At 35.7% G+C, this 23,414-nt stretch overlaps 2 protein-coding genes across 5 annotated transcripts in view; one reads left to right on the forward strand and one right to left on the reverse strand.

Moving 5' to 3' along the window:
* CNT2 (Concentrative nucleoside transporter 2) overlaps positions 1–1,297 on the forward strand; it is a 191,988-nt gene extending 190,691 nt beyond the window's left edge. For all 4 annotated transcript variants that reach the window (XM_017609127.1, XM_017609129.1, XM_017609130.1 and 1 more), the window contains 3 exons: positions 528–855; positions 908–1,088; positions 1,141–1,297. In XM_017609127.1, the coding sequence (XP_017464616.1) occupies positions 528–855; positions 908–1,088; positions 1,141–1,232 (601 nt within the window). In that variant the 3' untranslated portion in view covers positions 1,233–1,297. The remainder of the gene's footprint in view (positions 1–527; positions 856–907; positions 1,089–1,140) is intronic.
* Positions 1,289–23,414, reverse strand: part of LOC108358014 (uncharacterized) — a 124,995-nt gene continuing 102,869 nt past the window's right edge. The window contains exon 6 of the mRNA XM_017609131.1: positions 1,289–1,957. Coding sequence (XP_017464620.1) covers positions 1,304–1,957 — 654 coding nt within the window. The 3' untranslated portion in view covers positions 1,289–1,303. The remainder of the gene's footprint in view (positions 1,958–23,414) is intronic.

Raw genomic sequence — 23,414 nt, forward strand, 5'->3', positions numbered from 1 at the left:
CTGACTGTATGCTATTTAAGTACAACCGTAGAATTAAAAAAAAGGGTTTCTCATGTTTATGTATGACTCGTTTTATTAAAACAAAAAAAAAACAATCAACGAACATCAATACATCGTTCAAACTATCGATGCTAGACACATCGATATTTCATTTCCGCAACATCGAACAATCTTAACACCGATGTTTTTATGAGCGATTGTGCAACCCTAGTTGTACTATAAAATATCGTTAATCTTATTGTACTAATGTTTTTTCGGAATAACTGCAATGAAATGAATGTGTATTTTCCGTTTTTAACTGTTGTTTGTTACTTATTTAAATTCAAAGTTGATATTAGCCGTTTCGACTAACAAAGCCTGCAGACAGGGTCAAAAGAATGAAGCACGTCCAAGGTTAAAAATGTCAGTAGAACGATTTGTTGGTTATTTATTTTACATATTAACTTACATTGATACTCACGCACATTTTACATATCTACATACAATTATAACGAAGTATTTTTTCCATTACATGCATAACAACACAGAGAAGACTCATCAATTCTGGATGCGGCATCTAATGGAGCTAATAATGCCGTACCCATTGTATTGGGTATTATAGCCAACATTGTCGCCTTTGTTGCATTTGTGGCCTTTCTAAATGCCATCGTTAACTGGTTCAGTTTTTTGGTGGGATTGGAAAACATTGATTTTGAATGGATATTTTCCAAATTATTTATTCCATTAGTTTGGGCTATGGGTGTGCCTAACAAGGACTGTGATATTGTGGCAAAAATTGTGGCTACTAAGTCTATAATCAACGAATTTGTAGCCTATGAGCGTTTGGGAGAATACATTAAAAATGGCCAACTGGAAGTAAGTGATAATGTGCTCGATAAGTCCATTACCGGTATTTCTATTTTAACAGGCTCGCAGCATTGGCATAACGACATTTGCCATTTGTGGTTTCGCGAATCCAGGCGCCTTAGGCATACTCATTGGTTCACTTAGTGCGATGGCCCCAAATAGAAGATATATTATAACATCGGTTGCAATGCGTGCTTTTGTTGTTGGCAGCATAGTGTGTTTCGTATCCGCCAGTTCTGCAGGTATGCTCCGAAAATAGTTGCGGAAATAATCTTCTAATTTGTCTCTTTTTAGGCCTTTTACTACAAGAAGAAGAGGAAAGTCGGATATATGCCAAATTTCTTAATGTGACTCAGCGAAAAAACATAACCATTGCATTTGTTTAAACCTAATAAAATGCATAAGTTTACATACATACATATACATATCTATGAATGTATGTATGTATCAACATTTGTTATTCTTCATTGTAGAGATTGGCAGTGATTTTTTTTATATCCAAAACAACATTATTTAGCTTCCCAACATGGCTTTTCTTTATAGGCTTTGAAGAATGTTTCAATTTTGATACCAAGTGTCCAATATTTTGGATAATTTCCTCAGTATCTTCATAACCAACTTCACTGCGCGAACGCTTGCGCTGCACAAAATAGGGATTTATGCATATCGTGCATTCACTGTAGTATTCTATCTGTGCATAGTATTTTGAAACAACTGTAGGAGCACAAGGATCTAGAGCTGTTCTTCTAAATATACTAACTTGAATGATGTCCGGTACTTTTATGCAATTGAGAATTGCTTGTGCACTTATGCATACTTTAGAGTCTTTTGGTTGGTTGCTGCACGCTTCTAGAAACAACCAAAAAGACAGAACGTGGAAGTTCTTTCCACTGTCAACGACGTACTTTAGTAGTTCAAGTATTTGTATTAGAGAAGCATCTGTAACATGTATTTCACGCATTAGACTCAATCCAGAATTCACCAGTCTTTCAAAAGAAAAGTTGTGTTTTGTCCAAATTTTGCAAACTTTGTCTAACAAATCCGACAGCTGTTTTTGTACATCTCTGGAAATATCTGTTTTATATCTCATCACCTCATACATATAAGCAACCTGTGGAAGGAAAACATATATTCATTAGCATTTATAACACAGGCCAACAAAATTTTAACAATGTTATGTTTACTAATATATTACAGCCGAATTGATGCAATATATCTGTCTGTGTGGGAAGATATGAAAGCTTAAACACTGCTTTAATACTCAAAATCAAAAATTCTAACCCTGCCTAAGCCTTTTTAGAGAAAAACATAAATTTTTATTTAAAAAAGGCCATTATTTCGTTTTTTCAACTTTTCTCGAAATATCTACATAAATATAAATAAATAAGCTTTAGAAAATATTGCAAATTCTATTCTGTGGGTGTGTATTGTTGGTTCCAACTTAAAAGATAGGGTAGTTTTGAACCTGGGAAAAAATATTTTTTTTTATCGAAATTTTGTCTATGCTTCTCGCAACGTGCTTAAAAATCCTGTGTCACTATGTTCGTTTACGCTAATCACCGAAACTACCCATATCCGAAACGGGAGTGTTCCAATATTATTCGCAGCTACGCTTCATACATATTTATGTTTGTGTTGGGGAGAAATAGATAGAATAGCAACAAAATAATATAGTATGTATGTAGGATCGCAGACACCAATAAAACTATTTAATGTGTTTTAGTTAACAATTTATTAATAATTTTAAAGAGCACTTAGCCTATACCGTCCGAGCATGGTAACCGTCGCGCAACTAGTGTGTAGTTGAAGTTTTGTTCTCGTCGCTGTCTAGTCCCTCGTCTTGTCATCTTACCAGTCCGTACCCCATTCACCACACGCAGGGTTGCAATCGTCCGTCAGCTTATGGTGCGTTCTCACTGTCCTACATTCGGCCAACCTGACTTATCGTTTGGCCTCAAACGATGGCTCCCACCCACTTCTTCATAAATTCACCGACCGTAGTTGTTCGCTTGGGGCCCTCGCCCTCGCCGATCTTCTGCACTTCGTAACGATCGTGAGGAAGTATTTTGAGAACCTTGTATGGTCCGAAGAATTTAGGGCGAAGTCTTAAGGCACTTCCGAATGGGGTTCGCTTAATGGCTACTAATTCGTTCACCCGGTATTTCGTCACATCCTTTCTTTTGGAATCAAAGCGTTTACGGGTTTCTTTTTGAATTTTTGCGATATTAGTTTGTGCTTCCCGTCGTGTATTTTCTCTTTCTCTGTCCAGTTCGTCGATTGTCTCATTTTCCAGGAACTCATTCAACTCCGGTGTAGTTTCTGTTCTTATTTCGACTCCAGTCAACAGTCTGAAAGGCGAAATTTTTGTGCTCCGGGTGGCATGTTGTTAAGTGCCTGTTATACTTGTTCCAAATATCTGTACCAGCTCGTTGGTGTTTCCGCACATAGCTTAGTTAGCATTGGCGTGATAATTCGGTGGATTCGCTCCACTTGGCCGTTACCCCTTGGCACCCCTGTGGCGATTAGTAGGTGCTGAATGGACTCGCTTTCACAATACGTTTTGAATGCGTTTGCAGTGAAAGCCGCACCTCTATCGCAAATTATTTCAGCTTATCGACTACTTCGTCTACTCCCGTACATCGTGTCGCATAAAGCCGCCCGAATTTTGAGAAAGCGTCGATTACTACGAAAATGTAACTATACCGCTTGCTGGTTTTCTCCATCGGCCCTACGTGGTCTACATGGAAAGTTCCGAGCGGTCGGTACTCTTTGCATATAGGTTCCAAGAAACCTTCCACTTTACCGCCCTTCGTTTCCACGATTATGCATTGAATACAGCTTCTAACAATTTTCGCTACCTTGCCCGTTATCTTTGGAATATAAAATATTTTTTCTACTTCCTCCTGTGTTTTTTTCACGCTCATTATGTGCGACTCTAATTATCTCTTCCTCCATCTGAACAGGTACCACCAAAAGTTCCTTAGCGGGATCTTTGTATAGTAAATCGTGCTTTATATAAAAATCTTCGTACCCGTCATTTTCCAATATTGTTACCATGTGAAGTCTTGCAGGAAAAGAGTCCAGCGTGATACTCGCTCTGGAACGTCTTTTTTCCGCATCGTCATAGTGAACGCGTTACAATCCGTTACAATTTTGAACGGAATACCCAGTAAGTATACGCGCCATTTCTTTAACGCTGAGACGATCTCGAGGACTTCGAGTTCGTACGAGTGGAAACGTTCTTCCACTGGCGTGGTTTTCCTGCTCATGTACTGTATAGGGTGAAACTGGCGGTCTTCGCTATCTCTTTGAAAGAGTACAGCCCCGTACCCGTACATAGATGCATCAGTATGCACCAAAGTCATCGCTTTAGGGTTGTACAAGCGTAGTACCGGCGCGCTTGCTGAGCAGCTTTTAGCTGTCGGAAAGCTATTCCCTGCTCTTCCCCGAAAACGGACTTTTCTCCCTGACGCAGAACATCTGACAACGGTTTGGTGACCACAGCATATCCTTCCCTTACGATCTGACGATGCTGGGAAACTTTCCACTGCCAGAGTTTTCGCTTTCGACGGCCTAATCGTTCCAGACTCAACTATATAGCCTAAGAAATCTACCTTCTCCATGAGAAACTGGCATTTCTTCCACTTAATACGCAAATTATAGTCTTGTGCCCTGTCTAAAACAATCTTTAATTTGGCAAGACCTTCATCTTTATCCTTGGAGGGTATAATGAGGTCGTCCATGTATGTCACTAATATACCCTTTTCTAGCAGATCTCTAAATACCGCTAGTATGTATCGCGAGAACACGGCAGGCGAGTTACATTTGCCGAAAGGGACGTAGAGGAACTCGTATTCACCTTGATGGGTTACGAACGAGGTATACCGCCGTGATGCTTCCTCCAGACGGGCATGGAAAAATCAATTGATCAAGTCCAGAGTTGTGAAAACGCGTGCACCAAGTCATCAATCAAGGGCATGGGAAAATGGTCTTTCATGAATTTCTCATTTAAGCGCCTGCAGTCGCAACATAATCTCTTGCTGCCGTCTTTCTTTGACACGAGAACTATTGGAGAAGCGTACTCTGATAGACTATGTTGGATTATCCCATCCCTCAACCACTCAGCCACTTGTTCCTCTACGATGCACCTAATGGCATATGGCATACGCCTTGGTCCTTGATATAATGGAACATCATCGATCAGAGAAATCCTCATTTTGACGGGAGACTCCCTAACTTTACGCCGGCGGTACTTCTGAATTGAAGTTTTTATTTTCAGCGCTTCTACTCTACTGAGGTGTAATAAGTCAACCTTGACATCATCTTCCTCCGCGGCATTTACACAAATTCCAAAATTCCTTTAGAAGCTCCAACTCAGGTAGTAGTACCTGAACTCTCCGCGATTTCCGATGCTTCTGGTTTACTTTTTTGCCTGAATTCGACATTATCTTCGGTCACAATTAAATCGATCTGCTTGAGCACGCTATTACCAATGATGGCTTCTTATACGATATCGCGTTCCCTAACCACATTAAACACTACGTCCAGTTCTACTCCATCAACCTGTAGCTTTACTTCGAAACTTCCCAACGTACGCAAGACACTATTGGCGATACCTCTTAGCTCATGTCCCTTGTTGGACAGATCAATGTCACCCAGCATCATTATTAGCACGTCGTAGCGTATCAAACACAAGTCGCACAAGTTGCACGTCAAATCCTTAAAGATAACGCAAGACGCCGACCTAATACCCTGTATTGCTTTTAACGCGTTTACTCTTGCGTTTTCTTCTTTCGGCTTGCTTTGTCTTTTTGGACACTCGAAGGCACGATGTCCTGGTTGATTACATTCGCAGCAAGTCGCCCTTTTTTTGGCAATTTCGTGCTAAATGACCACTACCCCTACACTTGAAGCAATGTCGCGACCCGCTTTGTTGAGAGTTTGAAGGATTTTTATCTTTCATTTCGCGGTTATTATGTACTGGCCTTTAACTAAGTTGATGCCCGGAACGTACCTTTTCATAAATTTCGATTTGTTCTTTTAGCTCTGAAATGGTTTTCGCTTAATAAGGGTTGCTTTTATTTGTTCTACTATCCGGAATACCTTCAACGAAGTATTCTATTAAGCTCATTTCATCTAAATCTACTGGTTTGCCAATTCCCGTTAGACTGTACAAAAATTCGCGATAACTTTCATTTGGACGTTTGTGCCGATTTCGAAGCAATCGATGCACGGCAATTGAGGCGGCTGCCGTGCCAAATTCCTGTTTCAGCGATCGCTTTAATGAGCCCCAACTCTCTATACCCCGCTGACTGTGGATACAAATCTTTTCCGCCCCTTCAGCAGTTGCTTGCCATAGATATATTTTTGTAGGTCGTCCCACTGTACGGCCATTGCATGGTCCTCGAATTTTTCGAGCCACTCTTCAATGGATGGGTGGCCAAAACCACAAAAAGTTTTTAGTGGGCGCTCGATGCCACGAAGTGTGAACGACGGACGCGAGCTACCCCCATTTGGCGATACATAGCTTTGAACCGAATCGCTATCCTGAGCAGTGCTGTCATCATCACCCACAGTCAAGCCGAAATGCTCGCACAGTCGGTCTTGTAACGTCGCCTTCCGTCCAGTCGTTGACAAACTTAGGTCACTTAACTTTTCTTTTAACTCGTTAACAGTCAGTGGAAAAATATGTTTGCGGTCTATGTCGATTAATATATGTAGTTAAATTAAATTTAAAAGCGATAAAAGTACAGGATTTTTGAAATATGAAATTTATAGACGAATTGCTTTAATTCAAGGTACGTATTACATTTAAAACACTATTACTTTCAATTAATTATGAGTAACGTACAAATTATGTGCTTAAGCAATATACTCTGTTCTTGTGTACAAACGATTATTTCCCTCACTTTTGTTTACTTCCTTATTTTTCCGATACACCTCTTTACATATTATCGATGCGAGTCTTTTCATACTATCGATAATTTTTATTTATGTCAGTGTTTTTTTTTAATCAAGGGATGCTCTTTTCATGACATAATACCGAAGTACTGCACATTAAAACTGGTATATCTCGAGAAAGAAAAATCGAATCGCAACAAACGAAAATGATTCCCTAATTAGAAATGAGCAAAAAATTTGATGTTTTCATTATATAACCTCAAATATCGCTAAAAACCGTGTTTTGGCACTTTGGGGTTAGGATATCTCAAAGTTCTAGTGCTAGAGCAATTGTGAGGCCAGATTTGGATTCAGCACCAAGAAACGATGTGTTTTACTCAGGTGGTAAAAAAAAACTTTGTACAAACCCTGTAGGGAAACGAACTAGTGCGGAACTGGTTCGGTTTTAGTGCGTTTGGAACCATGACTAGTACGCATTAATTCTCTTTTGTCAATTATCCCCCGTTGCATCCCTTTGACTCTAGTTCCGAACCAGTTCTAAATTAGACAGATAAGATCTAGTTAGTTTTGCATCCCTTTTTCTATAGTTCCGAACCAGTTCCAAATTCGACAGATGAGATCTAGTTCGTTCTGCATCCCCTTTTCTTTAGTTCCAAACCAGTTTCTAATTCGACAGATGAGATCTAGTTCGATCTGCATCCATTTTTTATAGTTTCCAACCTGTTATAAATTCGTCACCTTAGATCTACATTTCTAATCAGGCTTGTCGAAACATTTCCCTTCTATATTAAATACGATCGGTTGAAGGAAGGACAATACAATCACAAATGTTTAAACGCATTTATTAAAAACGCATTTATTAAAACGGGTTGGATCGGGATAAACTCTGTTTGCAAGTGTGTCCGATCGACTCATTTCTTGTGTTGGATATAAACACTTGCATTTCAAGCGAGCTACGCGGACACGAGTTAATTCGATACCGCGTTTGATGCCATATAAACAAGGTAAATAATTTGCAATGCTTTTCACTTTTGCAATTAGTTTCGGGCACTATTACACAGTCATGACTTGTGCCACTCTGCCATAGTACGGTTGTTGCTCCCTTTCATACCACAGTAATTTTGTATACAACTCTGAATCAACAAAATTCATGCTCCTCATTAACAACCCTGATCAGATTTTACCCTTGCGGAGTAATGATAAATTCACAAAATTTACGTTTTTCATAAAAATATAATCTTACAATGGACTTTTTTTATTTTAAACTTACATTTAAGAAAACTCCATTCAATGCTATAATTACGATTTGAGCTTTCCAGTTTATAAAACACAAGCGTTAATTATGTACTTAACCCTAGAATACTAACGTTCGCCTGTGAGGCGGAACGAATTCGGTTTCGGCGCGATATTTCAGGAACGCTTTTAATGATCAAAGTATACGTTCGCGCCAACTCTGCTTAGCGCTGTACGAGGCTGTTAGCAAACGCACATTGTACAGTGGCCTTGCGCGGCTGAGTTCCACGCCCTCTTGACGCCTGACAGGCGAACGTTAGTAGTAAAGGTAATTTTGTTTGCTGTACTTATTTCAGTTTTTAACATGTTTGTTNCTTTTCGAGAGGGGTTCCTATGAAGAACAAGTTCTAAAATGGTTGGAAGAAATATCGTTGAATGGAACCGATAGTGAGAACAATTTGGGAGAAGATTTCAGTGAATGCGCCTTATGAATAAAAACTAAGCAGTTGCTTTTTCTTAAGATTTCAAACCTTTTGCTTGATTTATTCGAATAACTTTCGTAAAGGATCTGAAATTTTAAGAAAAAAGCATTGCTAGTTTTTATTCATAAGGCCCAATGTGATACAAAAAAGTCGATTTCATTTTTAAGTACAGGTCACAATAGAAAAAATAAACAACGAATTCCTTTTAAGTGTGAAAGTAAATACGAATACCTTTAAGATAATTTATGGATTGTTTGAGTGCGTTCACTTTTAAATGGTTTTTTGTTTTTAATTTTTTAAAATTACCCCTTTCAAAAAGATTATAAAATATGTGTTATATTCAATACGAATTATTTTTGTTAATATTAAAAAAAATATTAAATTATTTTATTTTTTACTTTAAAAACATATGAAATATGTTTAAGCCTATTTTTTAAACAAATTTAAGGTTTTAGAAAGACAGAATTTGTACTTTTTTCAAAGTTGCCTCACAGGCGAACGTTAGTATTAAAGGAATAAAAAATAAGGTTAGTATTCTAGGGATAACTATTGATATTATTTTTCATTAAGCATGAATATCAGCATACATTAAAGATGAATATTATACTTAACCTACATTTTGTTCATAAATAACACATAATTATGTATATTTTATGCTCGAAATGAACTTTTTCTAATCATGAGGCGAAATTCCCCACAGTAAGTGTTGCCGTGCGCGCAAAACGAAAGCGCACCACACAACCCAAAAGTACTCCTCTGGGACCAAATGGTGAAAATCTGCGAAAAGGTTTATTACTGTATATACTGTGGTCTTGTCGTCTTACCAGTCCGTTCCCCTTTCACCACACGCAGGGTTGCAATCGTTCGTCAGATTATAGTGCGTTCTCACTGTCCTACGTGTATACATATAAACATGCGCACATCAACAGCAACAAAAATCTTACCATTTGGACACCATCCAAAGTTATCCATTCCCCTGGCTGATGTTTGAACCGTACCAAAGATGGTTTTTTTTCAAACGTAGTGAACAATAGTAACAATCTTTTTAACCGACTTCCAAAAAAGGAGGTTATCAGTTCGTCGGAATATATTTTTTTTTATGTATGTTATATGGTAGACAGACGGAGAAAATTAATTTGAATTAATAAGCATAAATACAAATTAAAATTTTACCCTTACAGAGCTCTATATTTTTTTACGTTACTTTCAGTTAATTGTTGTTGTATTTTTAACAAAATTCATCTCTAAAAATTAAAATTAACTAATAGTAAAATAAGAAATGTGATATAAAATAAAGCAAATGAAACTAAAATAAAGTAAAATTAAATATATAAATAAAATAAAATAAAAAAATAATAAAAACAAAAAATTTGTCGCAATCGCTCCAACCGAGTATCGAACCTGGCAGCTCGCAACTCTCACCACTCGGCTACCGCGTACGCGAAACTCGACTGCTTCGTTTGCTTACTTGTACAAAAGACAACAACTGGCCGTTTTTAGCAGTGTTGTATATCGAAAATTCCCCGGATCCGAGTTAATTCCCAAAAATTTCGTGCATTTGTTCGGCTGCTTATGCTCATTTTAAAGAGGAAAATGCATGAGTTAAAGCAAATTAAGGCTGGTTATGCAAATAATCGAGCCCGTTTGTCTACCGTATTACAGCATAACTTTGGACCGCGTCAACCGATTTCGATAGTTCTTTTTGCATCGGAAAGTTAGTGTCTCAGAGGTGGTCCCGTACTAATCTGGTTAAGATCCGATCAGTGGATCATGATATATATATATATACATATATATATATTTTATATGAGAGTTGAAGTCGGTTTTATTTTCCTAAAAATTACTTGTGTAAATTTCGATATCAAATGAATCGTAAAAATGATTTATACGATGCATTTAACCTGCCTATGTATCTGTGTGTAGCAGAACAACGTCTGCCCGAGCCTACTAGTATAATAAAATCGCTGTTTTTAAGTATTAATGAGATTTTGGGACTGAACTAATACGTCAATGTCAAAATTGATTGAAGATATGTTTGATCTTATGGTTTTCTTATCTTTACTGATAGTTTATTCAATTGTATCTGATAGTTTATGAACCGATGCCATTGACCACTAAAATGTTGTGTTTGTCGTTACCCTGCAGGGAAACTTCGGACTAGTGAATCCAATTTCTAGTTCCGTACTAGGTCTTTATCGCCAAAAAGGAACTAGTCCGATAGGAACTAGATCCCCACCAGGCCAAAATCGGCGAAAAGTGGTACTTTTGAAAAACTAATATTTCATCTAATTTCTATATCTAAAGTGACGAATTTAGAACTGGTTCGGAATTATAGAAAAAGGGATGCAGAACGAATTTAGAACTAGTTCGGAACTATCGAAAAAGGGATGCAGCGGGGGGGTTGTTTACTTTACATAGATATGCGTTCGGTGGCTTTTTCGTTCAAATCCGCTTCTATTCTGTGCTTCGCAGATGCTTTTTCATAGCTTGGTAATACAAAACTAAAATGTGTGTTAACAACACACATCTTGGGACCGTATGGAATCTAAGAAATATCAGCGAGTACCTCTGCAAACTCAGCTACAGCTAAAGGTATGTAAACATACATTTCTTACAATCATTCAAACAAATTTAATTTCAAATTGAAAACACATTTCTTCCAAAATATTGAAAAAACATGATATTTTTTTCTTTCGTCTGTCGATTTCAGAACTGGAACTAAAAGTCCTTTGATAATAATGCTCATTGAGATAAATATTTTTAAGTCTTCAAAGACTTTTATTTTGAGACTTATATCATAAAAGTCGTTTCGAAATAATTATGAGAGCGAAACAATTTTTTAAGTCTTAAAGAACGAGACTTGTTCAGGACCATTTCGGGATTAGTTGGACACCAGCTCGGGGCTAGTGGGTGACCAGTTCGGGACATTTTGGAGAGTAGTTTGGGCCCAGTTCGGGACTATACATATGTGTAATATAGTTCCAATCTAGTCCCCAACTGGACTTAAACTACTCCCCATCTAGTTCCAAACTGCTTTCCAACTGGTCCCCAACTAGACCCGAACTGGGCCCCAACTAGTCTCGAAACGGTCCCGAACAAATCCCGAAATTTTCCTGAACAAGCCCCGTCTTTTAAGACTTAAACTATTTTTTCGCACTCATAATTATTATGAAAAGACTTTTATAATAAAGTTCCAAAATAAAAGTCTTTAAAGACTTAAAAATATTTTTTCAATGATAATTATTATGACAAGACTTGTATAATATAAGTCTCAAAATAAAAGTCTTGGAAGACTTAAAAATATTCATCTCGCTGATAATTATGAAAAGACTTTTATTATATGAGTCTTACCAGTTCATGTTCGTGAAAGGTATAAAAGCAAACGCCGTAACTGGCAAAAAAATTATATTAGACGTAGTTCTCTCTACTTCATATAACATAGAAAGCTTTAAATATATAAGAAGATAAGGTAGACTAAAGCAGCGCCCAAAACCTTTTACTGGATACGCCCCTGAACTACACAAATCAGTTTGGTTGGAAATTGTTGGTTTGATTTTGTTTATACTACTCTTTTTGAGGTGTCAAAATATCCCGTGAAAACAATGTGCTTAATTTCACGGCTTTGAACAGAGTACTATAGCCTTAACAAAACCATTTTCTTTCGTGCCTAATGTTTGCGAAATCATTTTTTTTTTTAATTTTGGACAAAATTTGAGCTTTTTCTTTTAAAAGATCCAAAAAACTAAAAAAAAAATCGTTTTTTATACAAAGATATCGAAAACTAGAGCGAATTGAATAATTTAAAAGGCAGATTCTCAATCTACGGAAATAATCCTATGGAAAACTGTACCACACATGTTTTTTAGCCAGTGTAATTTACGAATAAGTTTTTACTAGCCGCTTTCGATTCGCCAATTTTCTGTTCTCATTAATTTCATTAGTTTCGCCACTCGCTAAGAGTTGGCGTATCGAATGTGGCAATTATTACTACTTCTTCAGATCATTTTAATCCATAACGTGCAATCTGTAGCTCGTTTCTGTAACTCTTCTCTACCGATTATTTCTCTCTCTACTGGTAGAGAATATGCCGTGCGACAAAAACAAAAAAAAAAAAATCAAAACACACGAAAGAATCGATATACTCACGAAACTATGGGCCAAATATAGTAAAACTGCGTTTTTAATTTTTCACTCTGATGCACAGTGCTTCCCTTCCATATAAAATGTGGTCAAAAATTGAACTATGAACGGATTTTAATTGAAATTCGCTTCTTAGTAAAATTGAGGCCGCTGAATTCAAAAATGCAATAGGTTTTTGGTTAACTTTCATACTTTCACTGTAAATGCAGTTTGAAGTTGATAATTTGGGTTCTTGTGGCTTTTACATAGGTTTGTACATATAGTTCGTTCTATTTTCAAAAGTGAGGTGCCAAATGACAATTAAGGGAACAAGGTAACTGAAATATGTATATCAATATGAGTACAAGACAAATGAAAAAATTTGACATATTTAGCAAGAAATAAGCGGAGAGTCAAAACATTCCTGAGTTAATTTAAGAGTCCAGTAATTTAAAAGGAATGTAATCAGAACAAATTACTGATTGACAATGTATGTATTTGTAATAAAACACCAAATACGATGGCGAATCCTATGGTTTGAGGTTTATTCGACTAATAAATTCGACTTTACAAACAGGTGGCAACCCTATTCGTAATATTTTTAGGCTAAAACCTTCTTAAACCTCTTTCGTCTGACTCCCGTATGGTGACTATCTATTTCAATTACCTAATTCCTTTAATTAAAGTGGAATTTTATTTTCTAAACAGGTGGCAACTCTCTACATGTTGTTAATACACATTTCGATTGATACCCATCTCTTAATAACTCATTTAACTTATGAAAAAATCTGAATCTAATTTTTTAGCAATCTAATTTTTTAACAGTTGGCAACTCTTTAAAAAAAATAAAACTTTTAAATATTGTCCACAGGTTAAGCTTTTTAATCTGACACTTTATTTTTGAAAATGGAACGAATCGTGTAGATCTCAAGGCACGGACAAAAAATGAAAAAATTATTTCATGCTTTAGTGAAAAACGCAATACTTCAGAAAGTGCAAAAAATGGGCAGGTTTTTAATTCTTCTTTTGAAAGCTAAAAGCCCGTGCTATTTAATAAAATAATAAAAAATAAACTATTTTTACATATATTTTTTATTCATTCCATTAAATTTTAGCTTTTTTTGAAATTTTGTTTAAAAAAAAATATTTTTTTGGAACACCGCAGGGACACCCTGTGTTTAATTTTATTCCAAAATTTTAATTCCAGTAATTCTCTACTATCTATATGGAAACAAGAAAGGTCAAATCAAGATTTTATTTCAAAGAAAATATTTTTGACATTTTTTCCTGTGAAGAGCTTCCGCCTGGGTATGGCTTAATAAAATTCCTAGTATAAAATCTGTCGACTTTAGTGGCTTCCTGGCGGTATATAGTTAATTTTTTAGGGAAATTACTGTTTAATTCTTTTTAGTGGATAAATTGTCTTTACAAAAATACCAGACAAGTTCACATTGCAGATAACGAATTTTTCGATTTATGCCCACTTAGGCGGCACTGTGTGATGACAGGATCTTTTTTCAATGGACTTTGAAATTTTAAAGATAGGATTAATTCAAAAAAATTATTTAAAAAATCAGTGCAACTGGGTGTGACGTCACATTATTTTGGGAATGAGAGTGAAAAGAATAATTTGGAAGAAGAAGAGGAAGAAGCGAACAAGTGGTGCGAAATAGTGATGTAAAACTAGGTTGAATTCTACCTACTCTTCAGCTTCCTAAATTTGAACGTACATTCGGTACAAGCACATTATTTTAGGTACATTTGGAACGTAGTAAAATATTGTTCATGTATGTACCAAAATTGTTATGGTACAAAAGGAAGATGTAGTCCACCAACTACCGAAAACGTATGCACATATAAATACATGTTTACTGTTTAGGTACATGTATCTACTTTTAGGTACAATATAAAAATTTAGTATTCATCACTAGTGTGACGTCAGCGAAAGGATGCTGTCAAATCGAGAAAGAGGGGACTAGCGGTCCGCGGAAGGCGCCACCTTGGTTTCGCTGCATCGGGGGTACCACATGAGAGAAAATTCTGTAGAATTTAAAAATTATAAAGTTTTTTGGTTTACAAGGACGAATAGGCATTGAAAATGCGCTTATAATAAATTTTATCTTTTTAAGTTGATGAAGTTTGCAGGACGAAATTCGATGATGAGGTCATGCATACATTAGTCCTCACATAATAATAAAAAAATAAAAATATTGCAAATTTTCAAGGATATTTAAGCGCAAAATTTGTAAAGGACATTTTCCATGCCCATTCGTCCTTATGCAGGAAAAAATTTACCCTGGTATAATTCTACAGAATTTTTTCTTTTTATGATACCCTTAATGTTATCCTACATTGCACTATGGGAAATTTGAGCCTATTTTGTGGCCAAAAGTCAATTTCTTGACTTGCTTGAAATTAATTTTTTTTGTCTTATCTTACAGAGAAAACTTCAGAGTAAAAAACTGTATACTCTGTTTTTCGATAAGTTGACTTACCGTTGATTTGGTAACCCTCAAACAGATAGTTTCGAAATTTTCTGTAAACGAAAAATGTGTAACTTGATTTTGTGCCACTTTCAAATGCGTGTATCAAAAGTGAAAAATGGAAAGAAAGAGTGACGGTTAGCAGAATATTTACCAATTAAAACTTGTATTATAGTTTAAAGGTTGTGCCAAAGAAACGTCCGCATTTAAGTGAAATTAAAATTAATTAATTAAGTAAAATTGTACAATTAAAAAAAAAAAGTTTATTTAGTGTTTCAAAAAAATGTTTAAAAACGTTTAAAAAACTCATCATAAATCGGTAGAATAGTCTCTGATCTCTTATTTCCCCATAATCTTATACTGCGATTTTGTGCGATATTAAAGAAATTCTAATTTTTCTTTGGTAACTTGGTACAAAATCATTAGTTTTATTAAATAATTCACGGTGTTATAATGTAAAAGTTGGAAAAAAACCTGTCAGATATCAAAGAGAAACTTTTAAACTTAAGGTCAGTGGAGGATTCGAGTCGATATTTAAAATGGAATGTACGAGGCATCTGTTTTTGCATGGCAAGGCCACTACTTCTTGTCCTACTACTGAGCCAAGTTTTAAATTGATATCTCAACTGTTAGAATTTTGGCCACAAAATAGGGCCAAATTTCTCATAGTGCATTGTACCGAATTTTTTAAATAATTTTTTAAAATAATCATATTTTTAAATTTTAAAGTTCTTTTGAGGAAAATTCTGACGTCAGAGAGAAAAACTAAGTAGGCAGTTTCACTATAATTTACCCTTAGTTTTGCGAATATATTTATTTTTGTGTGTAAAATTTACTGTCGCACGGTGATGTATGTACGTCAGTCTCTACTACTCATTAGCAGTAAAGAACATTGGATTCGCCTTGGTAGAGAATTGTTACAGAAACGAGCTAAACTTGAAACACATTGAAAACGACGGGGCTTTTATCTTGATTATCTAAACGCCTTGTCGATGGCAACATGAATTTTTCGGTAGAGTGCAATATGGCCCGCGGAAATAACGCCCATGGGCTCTATTTCCCCAAAAAAGAGAAATAAAGCCCATGGGCGTTATTTCCATTTCGAAGGGGAAATAGCGCCCACCAATAAAAGGAAATAACTCCCGCTTGATTTATTTCATAAAAAAGGAAATAAAGCCCGTGAGTAGTATTTTCTCTGGATTTATTTTACTGAAACATTCCAATTATGTATGCAGGCATACATTTGCATAAAATGGAATGTATTTGAAACGAATTGCTCTGTATTTTTGTCATACAGTGTAGTTCTGCGTAAAATTCCCTTCTGCAGTATACGAATAAAATCGAACGGTATTTTTGCCAATAACTGATTAGCGAATTATTTTAAATTAAAGGCAAATTGTTACTGTTTTTTTAGCCTTCAATGCGATTCGCATATTTGTTCTCAGCGTCTTAGGTTTCTCAGTGGTTCACTTCAGCCGTGGTCGAGTAGTTTGTGTGACATCAAGGCACACACCGCCAATCGAAGGAGAAGCTCGGCCAATCATTTTAAACTTTGAACAGATGGTTTGCAGAGCACAGTAGGCGTACTAATCTAAATGGTAATACAAGCTTTAACTTTTTACTTTTTTATGTTCCTTTTTTGTTGAAACTTTGAATTATTTTATTTTCATACACATGTACATACATACATACATATGCCGATGTGGTAAAAAAAGTCCAATCCAGGACCCGCTGCGCTAATCTGTGGAGCATTCGAGTCTTCAAATGATGAGTTCCCCTTATCCTTTCTTAGTTTAATATTCAATTAAAAATGTATTAAATTTTTTTCAGAAAAGTTCATAAATGAGAATGGCGGCGATGAAGCGGAATATATAGCTGCATCAATGTCGCTTTTCCGATTTGCCAATAACCGCAAGTAATTGAAAGCACGCAACAAGATGTAATAATTAACTTTTTTTATGCTTGATTTGTATGTGTTATTGTGAATTTGTATGCTAAAATGTCTATTCCCTATTTATATTTTCGCGACTGTAGATAAGTCCGCCGAAAATTCACATTTCGTTTAGTTTCTAGATGTTAAGCAATCTATGTATGAGTTTTTAATGAAATATCTTTAAATAAAGGGTTATAAAAATGTTTATAAAAAGCTTTCTTTTGAAAATTTTTAGTAAGTTTATATTGATACGCTTATAAAAAACTTTTTTTGAACCTTTATTATAAGTTTACACTTTTACGCTTATACAAAGCTTTCTTTTGAACATTTATTACAAGTTTATATTTCTACGCTTATAACCAATGTTCCTTTTCGATTATATTACGCTTACTTTCAAGCGTTTTATAAACAAAAAATCAACGTTTTGTAAGCTTAATGTTTATAATTGAAAACTTAAAAAAAACTTTCTTTAAGTTTATTTTGCTTGTTGGGTAGCGACATGTGTCACATCATGCAAGTGCCAGTTCATATTATGTCGCTCATACATGTTTCACAGTAACATATGAAGACACTGTCGAATAATTGAAATCAAATCATGCATCAAATCTATGCATGTCAACACAAGCAACACATGCGACACATGCGACATAGTCTGCATTATTAATTACATTTTATATACGGGAAGAGATTTTGTAAAATGCATTAAAGAATTGTCTAATTAAAAACCTGTATATATTTTCATCCAAGGCAGGATCAAACAGTATTAAAAATATGCTACAGAAGCACAACAGCTTAGCTAAGTAGCAACGACATGCTAAAACAGTATGTTTGAGATGGAATGACATGGCATAACACCTTGACTTGACATGACTTAGCAATGCATGAAATTTTTGAAAAAGATATTTTTACAGAAAATGTTGAATTTTGCAGTTCTTTAATATGTATTAAATATATGCACTGACATTTGTTAATTTCAATTTCTTCGTATAATAAAGGAAAACAAATATTTAGTTAAATGTTATCATATTAGCTAATTCTTATTTAGAACAGGGGGTTCTGGATGTACATATTCTAAAATGGAGACAAGAGCCACAATAAAGATGAAATAAGGCCTGCAGGCTTTATTTCATTTTTAAGGAAATGAAGCTCACGAGCGTTATTGCCAAATCGAAAGGGAAATAATGCGCACCGGCAAAAGGCAATAAAGCCCAAGGGCTTAATTTCTTTTTCGAAAAGGCAATAACGCCCGCGGGCTTTGTTTCTTTTATTTTAGGAAATAAAGGCCATGGGCGTTATTTCCGCGGGGCTTATTGCACTCCACCGAACTTTTCAAACGGGACATCATGAATTTGTATGAATTTCATATCAAAGAAGTGGAAGAACCCTATCTGTCACTCGAAAATTAAAACTATATCTAATCTGGCAACAACCGCAGTAGCAGTAAATCTCTGTCGCTGCCAAAATAATTATCTACGTAAGAGCACGTCTTAAAATAGTTGCCGTTTTCAACGTGTTTCAAGCGATAGGCAGACCTGTAAAAATTAAGCAAAAGTACCTTGGTAACATCCAAAAGTGCGAATACAGTAGTTATAAATATGTAAAGTATTGCGGTTCACAACTGTTTTCGTTGAGTAGAGCTGCAAAACTATCGATGGCACTATCGATAGTATCGATAATTTAACTTTGACACCACTATCGATGAATGGTAGGCACTATCGCGATGCTATCGGAAATCTTCAATAACAAAATATTGCCAAAAATCAACGGTAAGCCCTAGCTACTGCAGGCTACAAAAGTGCACTCAAAATTTTTCTAAGAAACCTAATTAAAAAACTCGGAACTTTGATGGCTCGAAAAACTCGAGTTTTCCTCGTTTTTGTAAATTGTTTAAAATTTGGACTTGCAACGTGTGGTTTTTGTTGCTTAAAATAACTATTTTTTATTTTTGATAAAGCACACTAAAATGGTACGTAAAACCAGTGTTTCCAAATTTTTTTTTAATCAAGGGATGCTTTTTTCATAACATAATACCGAAGTACTGCACATTAAAACTGGTTTATCTCGAGAAAGAAATATCGAATCGCAACAAACGAAAATGATGCCCTAATTAGAATTGAGCAAATAATTTGATGTTTTCATTATATAACCTCAAATATCGCTAAAAACCGTGTTTTTGGCACTTTGAGGTTAGGATATCTCAAAATTCTAGTGCTAGAGCAATTGTGAAGCCAGATTTGGATTCAGCACCAAGAAACGATGTGTTTTACTCAGGTGGTAAAAAAAAAATAAAATTTTTACAAATGATTAGAAAAGAAAAAAAGAAATACTTAACTTATTTGCGTACTATCATTTTCAACGCGAATAAAATTTAACAAGGTGGGTTTGCAACTTCAGGTTTTTATCAATCATGGTTGTATTTTAGATTCTTGTAAATGCAGTGCTGCCACAGCTTTAAATATTTCAAATTTTTTCAGCTTTTAACTACCTCGAAGCAATTTTAGTTCAGAAAAAAAAGCACTAAAAAAGGCACTAGGCACTAAATAATTTTCAAAAAGCACTAAATCTAGTGCTTAAAGCACCAAGTTGGCAACCATGCTTAAAACTAACATTTCTATTTTTTGACTAATATTACCATATTCAATATACATAAATAGTGCTGGTGTAGTGGTACTCAGTGCGCGCTTCCACTCCGCAGCACCTGGGTTCAAACCCTGGTCAAAGCAACATCGCAAAAAATATAGAAAAAAGGGTTTTTTCTTAACAGCGGTCGTCCCTCGGCAGGCAATGGCAAACCTCCGAGTGTATTTCTGCCATGAAAAACAGCTTCTCATAAAAATACAATCGCCGTTCGGAGTCGGCGTAAAACTGTAGGTCCCTCCGCTTTGTGTGACAGCGTCAAGGCGCACGCCATAAATCGGAGGAGAAGGTCGGCCAAAGACTAACATATGTGTAAGCGCCAATCTATTATTATTATTAATAAATAAGAATCAAGCTTTCAAACCAAAAAATCGATCACCTTTTTTTCCATTCCAGCATTTATACTAAAATTCAGATTCCTTGTTTTCTGATGAGTAATTAAAAAAAAAAAAAATTTAAACTTTAATACGGTCAGAAGTTATGCTACTTTTTCTTGAGTTATGAGTTATGTCACCTTTGAAGATCGTGTACGATATGGAAATAAGTAAGTAACGTTATATAAATAAATATATACATACATAAAGGGTGAACACACCAAAACTGCGACACTTAGAAATTACTACCAGAAACAAACTAGAGGGCTTTGAAATTATTTTTTTTTCGTATTATATAACTTGGAAGTTTAGATGTTATTAAAATGTTAAAATATTAGTTATTATTTGCTCCATATGCAAGTGATCGGTATTTTCATCGCACACGCGCCATCATGTTCTGCANCATCATGTTCTGCACGACTGCATCATCGACTTTACGCGATGCGCACAACTACTTTGTTTTGCACTCTTCAATATTTTTCACTGTTTCACCTGTTTCCTTCAAGATTCCTTTGACAATTGACCAATATTCCCCAATAGGACGTGGCTCTGGGCTATTGGGTGGATTGCAGTCGTGAGGTACAAAATTGATGCTATTTGCATTATACCACGGCAATGTGTCCTTGGCATAGTGGCAGGTTGCCATGTCCGCCTGGAACGGTGGCCTACTCCTTATCTGTTGATAAATGACAGAAGACGCCTTTTGAGGCACTCACCCCGATAAACTTGATCATTCATTGTCCCGGATGGGAAAAAAGGGCTGCTCTTACGGCCACAGGAACAAATAGCTTGCCAAACCATGTGGTTTTTTGGAAATTTGGACTTCATTTTCAGCTTACAACTTTCAGGGGCATCTTGACGACTTGCACCAGTATAAAAATCTTGACCTGCAATATATTTTGAATTTTTATAGCAGTAGGTTTCGTAGTCCATAACAATGCAGTTGTATTTTTTAATTTAGAATTCATACAACTTCCGAATGCGGGATTTCGCTGTAACATTCTACTTTGCGCCTCGGTCTGGCGCTGTTTGAGCTGTAGAACATCTCAATGAAGCTTTCCGCTTTACCTTTTGTACGAAAAACTGCGATCTCCGTAGGGATTTTGCAACATAACGCGACAAAATCTTCGGATCTCGCGAAAACGCACTGAGGACTTTCCGAGCACTGTTTTTATCACTTTGACCATGCTAACCCCCGCTCCCTGGTTTTCTCGTAACTGTCAGGCCTTATTTGTACCGATTAAAACCCTGCAAACTGTCAAATAGTGCAATCTTTAATTTTTTAGCAATTTTACGTGTACTTAAGGCCGGATCATTTATAAACTCGTGCAAAATGGTTTGTCTCGTTTCTAACTCGGTTGCCATTTTTAACTCAACTAGGAATCAAATTCAAATGAAATTTCTTCTACGTCCAACTAAGGTCATGGTCAGCTTATAGTATTTGAATTTCAAAATATTGAAAGTTTCTAACTACAAACCCATTTCCCTCCTCCCCTGCATATCTAAAGTTTTACGTTGGAAAAATGGTGAGAGGATGTACAATGTTGTTAAGTCTTTCCTTTACAACGGGAAGTTCCCTGTTCGCGTCGATAACTGTTATTCAAAAACTGTTCCTCTCTTTAATGGTCTTCCACAAGGATCACCACTTTCGGTTATTTTATTCAATATAGCCTTTGGCAAAGTTAGCTCCATTATATTTTTTCTAAGACTTACCGCAATTGGTCCAAATCTTCAGGAGCTAAGATTTGGTTTTTTAACATATGCAGAAAACAGAAATGTATACATCCAACTCTCTCCGTGTATGACACCCCTATCATCCACTATACTGACACATTGAAAATATTGGGAATAATTTTTGACAATAAACTTACTTTTAAGCAGCACTGTCATAATGTAAGAATAAGCTTACTTGCTAGACTATGTAAATATTATAAAATTTTTATCATCCAAGTATTCTTTAGTTCATATAACTACACAAGTAAATGTAATAAGGGCTTTTATATTAGGAAAAATTTACTTTGGACTCGTAATTTACGGACACGGCGCAAAAGCATCTTAAATTGCTAGAAACACCTTACCATGCAGCAGTCAGAAGAACCATAACCATGAGGTAAAGTACAACACAAAGATGTTCATCCCAAAGATTGTGCAGAAATGAGACTTTATTCTCTCACGTCGAATCCTGCTTTCCTATCTATCCTATCTACTCCGATGCATACTAAAGTCAAAACTCTACCGCAAGGGCATTTGCCCAATTCTATACTCATAAATGACCTGGGAGCTTATTTTCACAGTCGGTTCCAGATATGATACCGGCTGTTCTTTTGCGGTAACATAAGGGATTGGTGTTACAATTGTCGTCGGTGCTTTTCCCGCGTACTGCTTGGCATTTACAATTGCTAGAAGCATATGTACGGACAGTAAATAAGCCATCGAAGCCCTCTTTAACAGTAGAGCTGCAAATATATCGATGTCAGAATCGATATATCGAGTAATTGTTTTTTTTTTTTGCAGACATCGATATTTTTTTCGAGTATGGCTAAGCCCTTTTCTCATTACTTATTTTTGCGCCAAACAACATCGGTGACTGATTTAATAGGCTACAAATCTGCATATAAATTTTTTTAATAGAAATTCTTATTAAAAAGTTCGAAATCTTTAAGAAATTTTTTGATTTTTTTCTAATTTTTGCAGAAATTTTGCAATTTAGGTTTATATGGCTTTTGTTAGAGATTGAGCTATACTTTTATAAAAAAGTAATGAAAAAATATAGAATGAAAAATCATTGAGAATACTATGATAATATCACTGTGTGATTTTGAGTGTGGGTCACTGTTCATACATATATATCTGTGTTCGTAAGGAAAAGTGGCTTATGTCAAAGGATGGCTTTAGTATAATGCGGCATTCCCTTTATTCTTTAAACGACAAGAAATTTTTCGATAAGACTTAATAAGAATATTGACTTGCTAGTATCGGAACTATTTCTGGCACGTTTATTTGCCAAACGTTGTTCAACGGCTCAGTGCCTGTGAGTCATTCGCAATCGCATGCTGCGAATGCCGACTTATACTAAATCCAGTCCTTCGACATAAGCTGCTTTTCCATACGAACACAGATACAGTGACGAGCAAAACTGTAACATGGTTTAACACTTTTTGTTTCAGCCACCGCTATATTTCCAAGTTCTAACGACTTTCATACTTTTGCTGTATATTCTTGTTGGTACATCCCTATTCCCTCTCTCATAATGATTTGAAGTCAGTACAACAACAATAAAAAAACCAGCAGACAAAAATGCAAATTAAGGCAGATGTTTCAGTTTTGCACTCATATATTTTTAAGAACTTTTTACCAATTTTCACAAAAAAAAGAACTACTAACACAATGTTCAGTACTCTTTTGC

Source organism: Rhagoletis zephyria, unplaced genomic scaffold, assembly GCF_001687245.7.
Source record: "Rhagoletis zephyria isolate East Lansing unplaced genomic scaffold, Rhagoletis_zephyria_1.1 Rzeph_scaffold_00193, whole genome shotgun sequence".
NCBI lineage: Eukaryota > Metazoa > Arthropoda > Insecta > Diptera > Tephritidae > Rhagoletis > Rhagoletis zephyria.